General features: G+C 51.2%; 1 protein-coding gene across 2 annotated transcripts in view; it reads right to left on the bottom strand.

Annotated features, from left to right (window-relative positions):
* The window catches only part of LAMA5 (laminin subunit alpha 5), a 90,186-nt gene extending 79,237 nt beyond the window's left edge, over positions 1 to 10,949 (bottom strand). For both annotated transcript variants that reach the window (XM_065645772.1, XM_065645773.1), the window contains exons 1-2: positions 10,621 to 10,949; positions 4,546 to 4,698 (exon numbers count right to left, since the gene is read on the bottom strand). In XM_065645772.1, coding sequence (XP_065501844.1) covers positions 4,546 to 4,698; positions 10,621 to 10,902 — 435 coding nt within the window. In that variant the 5' untranslated portion in view covers positions 10,903 to 10,949. The remainder of the gene's footprint in view (positions 1 to 4,545; positions 4,699 to 10,620) is intronic.
* Positions 10,950 to 13,063: the final 2,114 nt, after the last annotated feature.

Here is a 13,063-nt window from a genome sequence, read left to right as displayed (position 1 = left end):
CAGCTCAACAGAAACCAGAAAAATGGTAACATTGGCAGATCCCACTATATTTACTAGAAAGTTCAAGAGGTACTTGAAGTTCCTGGTAAGTTATCAATCTACTCCTTTGCCTAGACACATCTTACAGTGACTGCAAAACACACCTTCAGCCTGGTCCAGGAGCTCAGCTCACAATTCTTTTCATTTCCTTTCTATCTTCATAAGTTACCAATGAATGCAGCTTTTTTTTTTTAACCCTAAAGGAGGCTGCACTTTAAACAGTAACAGCCTGGAGCCCTCCAAAGGAGGAGGTTTCTCTTCTCTCCCTGGTGGCAGAGGTCAGTGATGTGGGTATTTCTTGCCAGTGACCGGTGCGTAGGGGAGGCTGCGTGCGCTCGGTGCAGCACTGCCGAATTAAATACCTTCAGGGTGTAAATCAAAACTCCCTGCAAAGCTTCAGTCTGAAATTCTGCTGTTGTTTAGTGTCAGCAGGACCAGCAGACTCTGGAGATGGGGGATGCTATCCAGCCACCTTCTCACTGCAGTCATTAACCTCGAGCAAGCACTGGCACGAAGCTCCTGCTCTTGCCTGACTGCGAGCATTCCTCTGCACAGAGTTTATCCTGAAGCACCAACTCTCCATAAACATCTCTGGGAAGGGCTGGCCTGGGTTCACCTTCACGCAAGGAAGATGTCAGGCGCTGGCAGGAAGCCAGCCATTCATGTTTCTTTAAACCTCCTGATTTTTGTCAGCTCTGACTCAAATGACCTTCTTGGAAAAAAAAAAATAAAATAAAATAAAGGAATCTTCCATCACACCCTTTCCTCCCCTCCACCCACTGTGGCACTTAATCACAGCAGGATCACAGGGGACAATTCCCATGGTGGCCGTGACTCATGGCCTCCTGTCCCTCTGCTCCCTGCACAGCCCCTTTGCAGCAGAAGCGCTTTCCCATCTGCAGCTGGTCTGAAAGAGCTTGGAGCTCAGCAGCAGCAGGGCAGGCTCAGGAGCCTCCGTCACGACACAGCCCTTTGCCCTCCAAGCAGAACAGGACGGCCAGTTTTGGGGACAAGTCCAGATTGTCCAGCAATGCCACAGCACACAAATGTCCTCCCAAAGCACAGCACCCTCCAATTCTGCCACCCTGCGGAGCTGAACCGTGCTTCGTCGCAGTGCCGTGATGTTGTATTGTGCAGCAAACCCATGCGGTGGCCCAGCCATTCATCCTAAACATACTAAAGCTTCAAGCACAAGGTCATGATAAAAAGCAAGCAAGAAAAAAAAAAACATTCCTTCACACTCTCCACCCCAGCAGCTCCTAAAATTCATTCAAATTCCATCCTTGAAGCCATTTGCTGTACTTCTGGCTCCCAGACCTGTGTCTGACATAGGAACCCTCAGCAACTTTTCCTCCCCTCCCAGCTTTTCCCCCACCAATTCTGGAAAGAAAAGCTCTCTCTTCCCAAGGAGACAGGAACAGACACGGCACCAGGAGGAGCAATTCAGATCTGCCCCCCTCAGCCGATAATCAGACACAATCTCTTCCCATGCTGTGGTGAGAGGTCTGATCTGCCTTGATGATGAAGCTGTTAAGATTAGGCCACTGTTGGCACTAAGATGACATGACATGAGTGGTTAATATACTCACACCAGCTGGGTGGCCAGCCTGAGCCATTTTTTAACTTATTTGCTGGCTGTGAATGATATTTCTCCTTCTCTCCTTCCCAAACGATTTTAACATCCCCCTGAGAAGAGCAAGCTCCCAGCCAGCAAAAGCAAAGACCAACAGGCTGCTTAATTAACTGCCCCTCTCCCACTTGCCACAGCCTTGCCAAACGCTGCAGAAACCCGATTCCAGCTAGTAATTAAGCACTTATGGCTGGAGAGGGACAAAGACAGCAGGGAAGCACAGCAGTGAAGGCAGGGCTGACACCACAACCCCCTGTGCCAGCCCGGGCCAAAGCACCATGTCATCGGTGCTCCAGGCACTCACCATCCCTCAAAGGCACAGAAGCTTTTGGTGGCTGCCAGTCCCTTAAATTAAATCTTAATTGGCCCAAGAGCTCCCTAGGGGGTTGGGCAGAGCAAGGAGAGCCCTTGTTTGCCAGCCAAAAAAAAAGCCCTGCTCTCAGACAAGCCTTCGAGGGTGTTACCTGCACTCTTTCACCGGTATCCAAGGAATTTGCAAAGCCTGGCTGCCAGGTACGCGGGCCTGATCCTGCGCTCACCCTGCAGACCCCGCTGCGTCCTAACAATTCCACTTTTTGTCTTCCATCCTTCCACCCGACCTCAGCTTCAAAAGGAGGAAATTAGTGATTCTGTAACATTGCATGTTGTTTCTATTGCCCGACCTACCAAAACAAAGGAGGGAAAAGCAAAGAACTGACTCTCACCAGGAGCATAAACAGGTTATTACAGCAATTATATACAATAAGGGCATGTATAAAGAGGAAGCTATTAAAAACAGGCTGAAGCTTCAAGTCTGTGCTCCTGTTGAGACCAGCTGGGCAACCACTTACTTTGCAAAGCCAGGAGGGAGGCAGGGGACTCGGTAATTCCAGAGAAACTCCCCACCACGCGAGTCAACTGCAAAACCAGCACCACGCACGCGAGCCCTGCTACCAACCGTGCCGAAGACGTGGTGTGATCCCAGCCCCAGGGTACCCAGAGCAAATACAGAGCCTTGGGAGGGCAGGAGAGAGAAGGTAAACTTACACCACTCAGTTTTAGCACTATTGCAGGCCCCCCCCAATTATTCCAGTCTCAAGCTCCCAGCTCTGAAGGCTGCACATCCCCAGGTGAGCCAAATGCAGCAGCTCGCAAACGCACAGCACGGCTGGGTCAGCCCTGGCCTGAAGCCAGTAAGTTGCCACAGAGAATGACAAAGAGGAGGACGAGCTCCCAAGGAAAGCTGGTCTTTGAAAATCCCTTTCCAGACAAGCGGTGAGCGACCAGAAAGCTGCATTGCAGGCTGGCCCTTGGTCGGAGGAGGGAGTGCAAGCCATCCACCCACCCAGCACACCCCTGCCAGCTGAGAAGTTTCTAAGAGACGCAGCAGATGCCACCTACGTCGGCTAAAGGGATCAGCACACTGCGTGCGGCGGCGGGAGGCTTTGCCCACGCAGCTATTGTGCGATGCACGATGTGCCCCAGGCGTCAGGAGGCATTTTGCTGGTGCTGTGTATAGCACAGCTTTAGATAGCTGACTCTCATGGGAGAGAACAAATCTGTGGAGGGTGTCTGAGACGCTCCAAGCCGAGTGCTGCAGCAGGGCAAAGAGCAGATCAGAGACAATCCTGGGGACTGAAGTCGTGTTTGAGGCAACTAATAGAAGGGTATTGTCATTGATACATCCCACGTATCTGCAGCTGTAGATTTGGAGTCAGATGCCTTACAAATAGCAGTAAAAAACAAGCCTTTACTCCACCAGAGAGGGTGAAAAAGCCACTTGCAAGGTCAGAGCAAAGCTGCAGTGCTTGACAAGGCTTGAAATCACTGCAATCTGTGCAAACTCCCAAATAAAGGGGCAGCGCGCTCAGCCCCTGAAAGGCTGCTTGAGCAATCGCAAATCACGGCAACCACGTTTCCTCTGTGAGAGGTGACCTGTCCACAGCCGCACAACTGCCCCGTCCCACAGACCTTCCAGCCAAGGAGGACCCAAACTTGGCCTCTGGTGCTGCAGGGCAGGCAGCAGAGCTCGGGGAAGCGCGGCAGAGGTGAAAGCTCATCCCTACCTGTTTATGGGCGCACTTCAGTAGTTAACTGCTGAGCACTGAGCAAGTACCCTGAATCCTGAATTATAGCTGGGGCTGCTCAGCATAGCAGAGCATCTTGTCCAAGCCCTGCCACGGTCTGAGGAGTTGCCCCATCCAACAGCTCCACACCAGAAAGCAGACCCACATCCCACAGCCCTTCAGGTCTCTGGCTTGTAACACCTTCCTGCTTCCGCAGCTTCAGCCAGGACATCTTTTCTGCTGCTTTCCTACAAGTTGAGGAAAGTCTGAGAGAATAACCCACTCCCAGAGGGATGGTTGTGTGGATGAATAGCAGCAGCAGAGGAGGCGGTGGGGGCTGACAGCCAGCACTATTACAATGCTAATTCCCTTTGACTTGCCAGCATTACAGACCAAACAGCCATTGTGTCTTTTATAAGAAGATCTTCAGCACGGAGTTACTGTGTTTAAAGGTACCGGTTAAAGTTTTACAGCACAACCTTAAATTCCTCAGTGCTGTATTTTCGTGCTCTGGCGTGAAGCCTTGCTAACCATCCCCCTTCGGGAGGCAGGTACCTTTTTTGGGGAAAGGCACCTGTACAGCATGGCAGGTTTCTGTGAGTGACTCAACCTTTAGGGAGAGCCTAAATACTTAACAGCAAATAGCCCAGACTGCCATTAACACCACAAACAGACAAGAGGTTTTCCCTTCCACATTTTAACCAGAGCCTCCTGCCCTGTCATTAAACAAGTGGGTTTTGTCCCACCCTTCCAGCAAGGACCACTGAGGATGTTAGATGCAGAGTCCTTGCCAGCATGGTCTGCAACACAACCGAGAAGGTCTTGGGTTACCTGTCCAAGGTCCAAAGTGATGTTGACCTGGTTGAACTCCAGCCCCCGGGAGAGAGGGGGGCTCTGCCACCAGCGCTCCGTCCCATCGATGGCATTTGTTATGGGGTGGGCCTTGTTGCTGTTTGCAGAGGAGCAGATGTCGCAGTACTGGCCCTGTTGGAAAGCACAAAACCAACATTTAACTGTAGCCAGAAAAACATGGCACATCACAGACGGGTATCACAGCAATTCAGAACATAAAGGGTGTAAGCCTGCTAATGCAAATCAATATGTAAACTTTTTGTTTGCATCAATTCAGAGCATGGACGGAAGGAGGAACAAGAAAAGGCTCAAAACCCCCCCAACAACAACTCTGTGTAGAACTTGGGGTGCTCTAAGAAGCAACCCTTCTACATTTCAGATACGCAATGAGTGCTGGCAAAGGGACACAGACACAAAGAACTGGTTGCCACGTGCAGAAGAGCGGGCAGAGAGAGAAGCCACACTGCAATGGAGAGTGGCAGCTCCTGCTCCAGGGCCTGCAGCTCCTCCGCCGAGGCTGCCCCTCACCCTGCTGCCCTCCAGAGACCCTGACCCCACCATCCAATCATTCCTATGGGCCCGGACTGGCAGCTCTTCCACCCAACTCCCTGCAAGCTGTTTCTTATCAATGTATTCATGTCGCAAGTTTAGTCCTTTCAGCGACATTTTCAAGCTTAACGGTCTAGCAGCCAAGTTCCATTTGCTGGTGATGCTGCAATGCAAGGCCAGAAAGGGACGGTCCCTGGCCAGGGACGTAGCCGCAATCACTTTTCTGCCTTGCTTTTGTGGTGCGGGTGGCTTTGTCAGCTCCATGGACACGCTGCCAGAGAAAACAGCTCTGCAACCTTAACAGCACCTCCTGAGAAGGATCAGACAAAGACCTGAGCTGTTAGGGACCCTTCTTGCTTTCTCATTTAATGCACAAATTAATCTGGCCCGCTCTTAAGGAAACCTGCAAATAGCCCTGAAAATTGGCACGTTATTTGTTTTGTGGAGCCACTGTTCTGTCACCTAAATTGCTGCTACAAACAGCCTAGAAAGGAACTCTGTCACAGGCAGTTTTCCTTTTAAAGGCGCAGTTATCCCCAGGCAAGCAAGCCGCCCTTGCCTGCCCCAGCTGCCGCCAGCTTCACTATTACACCAGGTACATGATCTCAGGACAGACAATCTCCTTCCTGCTTATTCCATCTGCAGCCCTACAAGGGCTGAGGCAAGACAGAGCCGCCGCAGAGCATGTGATTTTCCAGATGTCACAAACTCTGGAGGACTCTCAGTGCAAAGGAAATGGAGATTTCACAGCATTCTTCCCCACAGCCACGTGCTGTGTTATTTGCAAGTAATTACACAATGCAAATTGTCCGGAACAAGCACACCTTTTAATTAACTCCTCCAGAAATATGAAAATAGCAGATGGGCAAGCACAAGGCCAAAGAAAAGGGAAACCATCCAGGTAACCCTGATGCCTGTGCAGGGAGCTCGGGCTGTACAGAGAGGTCAGGACAAGGCTCGTTGGAACACGCGGCAGAAGGAGGGAGAGCAGACCAGGTAAAACTGACCCAGCTCTTCAGCTCAAACCTTTAATGGGAGGAAACCGGTGCAACAGGTTGTGTGGAAACCTCCGCTGCACAATACACAACACTAAGGGGAGGGAGAAGTGAGGCGAGCTTTACAAAATGTGGATACGTAAAAAAAACCAATAAAGTGTTTCCATATTTTAAATTCTTGCCACGGATGTGAAAACCATTTTGAACCCAAAGTTCACACTGATGGGCAACAGTCAAGTCAAGTTTAGTAAGAGAAGACTAAAAATTAGGATTAGCTGCTCCACATTTGTAATGCTGCTGTTATTCCCCCACTGCTGTGCAGCCAGCGTGTTAGCTGCCAGTGGGCTGGTAGCACATCAACTGCTGAACTAAATTTGCTGTTAAAAGTGCGATTAGCCCCTCTGATACACCAGTTACTCGTTAGTTGTTTCATCAGAGCTGGACCTAAACCTGATGAGAATAATTTCCAGCTTTTCCTATTTTAGAGAAACTCAGGCTCCTGCACAGTGTGTCAGGTCTCTACGGGCAAAAGAAAAGTTCTGACACCAGCAGAAGATTTTAATTAAAATGCAATTGTGAGCTTAGCAGAGACAGCAGGTTGCCAGAGCAAGAGAGGCGTGGACATCACCAAGGTTTGCTAAAGAAAGAACTTCAGCAATGCAAGAAGTTGCAAGGCAGCTTAGAGAACATAAAACTGCCACTGTCAGAGCAAACTGCAGAGAGATAAGGAGGAGGTTTGAATGGAGGGCAGCTTCCAGAGACCTGCAAGGCCTGATCCTGTTCCCGCTCACATCAATGGGAACTTAGAAGTTTCCCCTGAGCATAAAGCCCAGCCTGGCACCCCGCTGGCAAGACCTGCCTGGGGGAAAGCAGATGCCTTTGTCCTGGTTTAACTGGCCCTGCCATGACCCAACCTCGGCTATCCTCACCTAATTTATTGGAAAACCACAGGGAGCGTGACCCAGCCTGGTCCACTGGGGGCGAGGTAAGAAGGGCAGGAAATGGGGGGCAAAAAGTAATATTTCAGCCAAGGGGAGTGCGTGCTTGTAGGCTGTTACCCGGGCTGTCCTCACAGATCAAGTCGCTGCTCACACTGCCTCACCACGTGTCTTTTCTGCAACTTGTTCTAAAAACTACATGTCTTCAATTGCAGTTAAACCACCGAAGTTCAATGCTATCATATATGTAAACACAGAAGAGACACATACAGAGAGATATATAGTCACCCAAACGGCAGAGAACCCCGGGCTGAACCAGGTGCCACCACGCACAAGAGACATGGGATGGAGAAACACCGGGGCAGACGGTCACTGCCCACTGCAGGACACCAAAAGAGAACGTCACTTAATTCAGAGACATTCGGGTATGAAACGGCTTCAGACTCAGCTGTTACCAACACCTGGAAGAGCGAGAGGACAAGACGTGCGATGAGCACCAACACTGCTCAGGCAAGCGGAGCTCAGCGCTGCAGCTCAATGTGCAAACAAAGCAAAAGCAGCGCTGATTTAAAATCAGTGATGTTTGTTGCACATTTTTAAATTCTAAGCTCTATAATTGCTTTGATTAATGCTAGTGACTTCCCTTATTGTTACACTACTAATCTCCTGAAATAAAGTAATCACCTCCAACCCTGTCTGGCTCGGGGAGCCGTGTACAGCCCCCCCAGCTTTGCCAGGTCTCTGGAACTGCCCCCGGTAGCCGGTGGGATGGGGAACACGAGCACAGGGCTGTGCCTTTGCAGAGCTGGCGGGCTTGGAAGACAGATCACTACGAGCATCTTCAGTAAACCTTGATCAGAAAAACAAACTTATAATCTCTCTTTTGCCTCATCTTCAAGACATCATCATTAAGGCAGTATTGCCCATGCTGATTAGCGAGTGGGAGAAGAGAAGCAAACCTTCATGGCGGGTCCCTTTCAGCACACCTCAGCATCACCGTGCATCACATCCTCACAGACTGAAAAGCCCCCTCCCTCCCCCAGTTAGAAATGCTGTCTTCTGCCAAAGAGCCCTGAATAAAGCAAAGGAAACTCCTTGAAAAGGTTTAGAGCCTTCTCAAAGACACTGCAAGTGTCTTTGAGGCAGCATTATTCCAGAAACTTTAACGATTATCAACATTTTAAGACTAGCAGGTTTTAAACTCAACGAACTCCCTTTCCTGAGCATCTTCTACAATGTCAAATACAAACAAGAAGGAAACTGACTGAACTCATTGACTAAATGATTGTGTTAATGTTTACACTAAGTCTTTAGTCCAGCAAACGTCCCTTTCACCACCACAGCACGCGGAAATCCCTTGGAGGGTCCCAAGGGGCACTCTGCCAGAATTCCTGACCAAAACCCCTTCAGGAGCAGGTGACAAGGGAAGGGACTCTGTCTGGTGGGACATGCGGGCAGCAAGGACACGCACGTGGAGTTCATTATTGTCACTTCAGCCTGCTCAAATTGAACACTTCCCTCCCACCTCCCTCATTGCTTTAGTCACCAGGTGGTGCCAAAACTCCTAAAGGGGATGAACTGGGAACTCTGACCTCTGCTCTGATGCCTCCTGTTTCCTCCCCTCCCTTTTAGGTGCTGCCTGCGGCCACGGAAAGGAGCCACGACAAAAGGATTTTTCTAAAGCTTTCAGACTGACCGAAGACCACTGGCCTGGGAAGAGGCGCTCAGATCAAAGTGACCACATGCCAGAGCTGCGGAGGGGAGGGGAGGGGGTTGCGGCAGAAATCAGCACCTGAGGAGCCCTGTTCGGCTCACCCTGCGGTACCAGCACAGGGCTGCACTTGAAGGATGAGTTACAACTGTCCCCAAAGCTGGCACCGCCTAAAGGGTTTATTTTAGTCACCAGCAGCCCCACTGCAGTGTGCCATGCTGGACTAGCAGTGTGGCCAGAGCACGGGTGGACAGATGGAGAGTGATAAATGCATATGCACGTTTGCCAGCTTTTCCAAACAGTCATATCCTCCCGGTTTTGCTTGGCAGATCATTCTCATTGGTTTGCAAGTGTACAGAGGAGCAGTTCTTTACCTCGCTGTAGGCGCAATTACTACATCTAGGTTCCTGTAAGTTTCCCGCTACTAGTATTTACCTAAAGCAAAGATTCTTCAAGTTACATTATTTTACAGTGCAGCAAAAAGACACAGATCGCTTTAAAGGTGGCAAAACTCAGAGGATGGTTCGTCAGCTTTTTGCCATCTACTAACATCTTCAACAATTTCTACAACAAACAGGGCAAAATTCCATGTCATAACCACACAATAGCCAGAAAATTCCTGGTACAGCACTAACACGGGAGAATGCGGCCAGAATGACAAAAATGTTTCAGAGATCATCTCATAACAAAGCCACTCCTACCAAAAGGCCAAGAAAGGCTCAATCCGAGAAACTGCCAGTTTTCCCTTGCTCTTCCTACTGTTACCTACAACAAGGACAATCCTATTGCTCCATTACAACAGGTGAATGCACTGTGAACCTCAGAAGCAACAAGCAGAAAACGCTGGTGAGCAGCAGCTGGTGGCTCTGCAGCTGCAAAGCATTTCAAATCAGAGCTGAGGGGGGCAGCGGGTCTGGAGCTCCTGCAACTAAAACTAGTGTTTTACAAGCTTGTTTACAACTGTTCTTTCCCCTTTTCAGGAGAAGAGTATCTGTTAAACTGCACAGCAGTTCTTACCATCTACATTCCTGGCTACAAGCTCTTTCTGGTCCACTTAAAATGGGAACCCTGAGGTAAGTCACCTGACATTCGCTTGTAAAATTCACTCTCTTAACTTTCTCTGCTCATCCTAATGCCCCACTAAACACAGAAGGAATGGCGGAGTTAAGACCCGTAAAGGTAAATATTATCATATTTATGATACATCGAGTCTCTGGCAGAGGAATTTAGGAGCTGGTTTGCCCAGGATTTTATCAACATAAAGACCCAACGGCTTTAATGCCACGGGAACTCAGCAAGCAGCGTTTCACACGTGCAACTTCTGGCAAAGCTGGGTGAGAAAGAGCACGTGCATCTCCCGGCCCCGCTGCTCGGGGGGTTCAGATGGGCTTCCAGCTCTGGGGCACAGGCCTGGGCAGGGGAGGATGCCCTGGGGACCACCCCTGGTGCCCTTTGCCCCCTCCCAGAGCTCCCACCACGAACCCACCAGCCAGCTGACGGACACCAGCTCTGCACAAGGTCTGGCCGCAGTGGCCGGGCAAGGGGGGGATGCGTGGGAAAACACCAGTGGTAGTGGGGGCCGTGGGGCCCCGCACGCCGCTTCCTCACCCATCCCCAACCTGCCCGCCTCTTTGCTGCAGCATCCACCCTTCCCAGCCCCCGGTGAGACCGAGCTCTGCCTCTTCTCGCACCGACGGCTGAAAAACAGGGGTGAGACAAGGGAGCGATGGCCCGGGGAGCACAAAGGGGGGCTCGGACCTTTCCGCGCACCCCCGGTCGGGAGGCGGCTTTGCCACCCCAGCGAGGCTCCGCAAGCTGCGCGGGTGCGTGTGTGTTCCCCCCCCCCCCGCACCGGCCGTACCTGGATGGTCTGGTTGGGGTCCCCCCCCGCCACCGGCCCCCCGACCAGCTTGCAGTAGAGATCCTCCACGGCGCGGCGGCTGCCGGCGCCCGCCGCCTCCTCGCCGCAGGTGGCGGTGGCGGAGATGCGGGTGCCCTCGGCCAGGTTGAAGTAGGGCGGGTGGAGGCTGTGCCCGTTCACATCGCTGGGGAAGGAGGCGGGCGGGCGGGCGGCAGCGGCGGGCAGAGCCAGCAGCAGCAGCCCCAGCAGCCGCGCACCGCCCCGCTCCGCCGCCCTCGCCATGTCCACCGAGGCTGCCCGAGCGGCGGGGCCGGGCAGCGGCACCGGGCGCCCCGTCCCCTCGGCACTGCGCCCCGCGCCGCCGCGCCCGCGCTACTTCAGCCCCGGCGGCGGGGAGGGGCCGCCCGGCCCATGCGCGGCCCCGCCGCCCTTAACCCTTTCGCTCAGCGCCGGGGCCCTCTGCCCCCCCCGCTTCAGCCCCAGCCTTGCGGGAGGAGAGGCCAAGTGGGGTGAAGTGATTGCCCCCCCCCCCCCAAATAAAAGGGGGGACAGGATCCTCAGGGAAACAATGTGCCTATTGTATCGGCGGGGCTGCGCTGCCTGCGTCGCGCTCACTGGTATTTTAGTACGTTAAACTCCATTAACCGATAGATCGGTTTATCTCCTGGAAAAGTTCTATTACTCATTAACAAAACACTCCACAAAATCCACTTTGCGTTCCTCGGGGTATGGTTTTGGTTATCATTAAATTTGGACGTCGAAAATTTGCTTCCACTTTCTCCAGCAAAGCTGGCTTTCCGGGAAAGGCTCTGCCCTCTCTGCTAAGGGGGGAAGAAGCAGCTGAGTGATAACCCAACCTTCTCCCCATCCCTTCTCTACCGACAGACAGCCCCGCCGTGGTGTGACTTGCAAGGACACACACACGGTCAGGTCTTTACATACTACTGGGGGAAGAAAATCTGCGGTCAAGAAACTGAACATATTACAAGAAATTATATATAACAATACATAAATTAAGTCATCAAAACACTGCTTTGATTTTCTAGCACAGACTTTTTTTTAATCCAAAAACTGAACAACACACACAAAACATTGTGGCTGAACTGGCCAATACTGTTTCTTTAAACTAAGAAGATACAGAGCAGACCAACAGAGATCAGATCTGGACTCCATACAGTTGGATCGCTATGGTATTTGAACCCCACAGGAAGCAAAACAAGCTCACAAGCGTGTCCAGGTCTTTACAGGCTGCTGCTGGGCATTTGCCTGTTGTCTCACATCATCCTCTTTGTTTCTCTTTCGTGGACAGCCTAGCAGGAGCCAGCTCTCCTGGAAAAGTTGCTGTCTTAAAAGCGAAAAGCCCTTTGAAAAAAAAAAAAGAAAAAAAACCAAAACCAACCAACCAACCAAAAAAAGCCCAAAAAGCCCCAAACCAGCCATTGTGATGTATGTAGTTCGAATACAAAGCTCCACGGACTGCATTCAAATATGGCATGTACCTGGCAGGCTATGCAATTACACTCATTTCAGCACTTTCAAGGGCCTTTGAAAGATCCCTTTTATTGTATCTAAAGCACTGTATGTGGCCTGTCCCATCGCGATATATTCTAAGATTACCGTACAGGGAGAGCGTGCCCGGTGCCGCAGCCAGTCGGACACTCGCAGCACCCCGGCCGGGTGCTGCTTGGTGGGTCCCAACATCAGGAGCTGACGAACCGCAGCCCCACACGCCATCAGGAGCCAGGGAGCCACCCAGTGCCAGCTGCTCCTCTCCGGGCACCGCGCGGTGCCAGGTGGCATTAGGGTGACATCAGGACTCATGAAGGCAGGGCGTTGAGAGGTGCCTGGTTCCACATGGCCAAGAGGCACTGGAGCACAGCCGACAAGCCCATTCAGTCAGAAAAACTTCCTAAAGGCCCTTCGGAAATTTTTTAACCCCTTCCTGCTCGTCCGCCTCTTTGGAGACCGCCCCCCCCCCGCCTTGATTTCCACGCTCAATGCAAGATCTTATCACCCAGCAGATGAATGTACCCTTTAAAGGCTAAACAGAACCTTTTAAAACAAATTCTATTAAAGAGAACAGGCAGTCTTTGCCCTTCAGATATGCTCAGAAATGCTTGCTCTGGGCAAAGCAGAACAGCCACCTTTAAAAATACTTGTGCTCTGCAGTAATCGTTAACTAACATGTTTATGTATGGGAGACCAATACTCCACAGGACAGGAATTAAAACTTCCTTAAACTTTATCAAATGCCGTATTTAATTAGCTACTTACACCCCATGGCACCTGTGAATATGTAAAAAGAGTTAACAAGGAAAGCAGGGCACAGATTAGGAAAATAACTTTCTCCTACCCCCACAAGTGAATTACAAGGCAGAAACACTTTGGCCAATCTAATATCCGTAATCCCTCTAGTGGTAACGGTGTGGCACGTAATTAACCA

This window comes from Caloenas nicobarica, chromosome 15, assembly GCF_036013445.1.
Source record: "Caloenas nicobarica isolate bCalNic1 chromosome 15, bCalNic1.hap1, whole genome shotgun sequence".
In the NCBI taxonomy this organism is placed as follows: domain Eukaryota; kingdom Metazoa; phylum Chordata; class Aves; order Columbiformes; family Columbidae; genus Caloenas; species Caloenas nicobarica.
The sequence above is the reverse complement of the archived record's forward strand: the minus strand, read 5'-3'. Positions and strand labels throughout refer to the sequence as shown.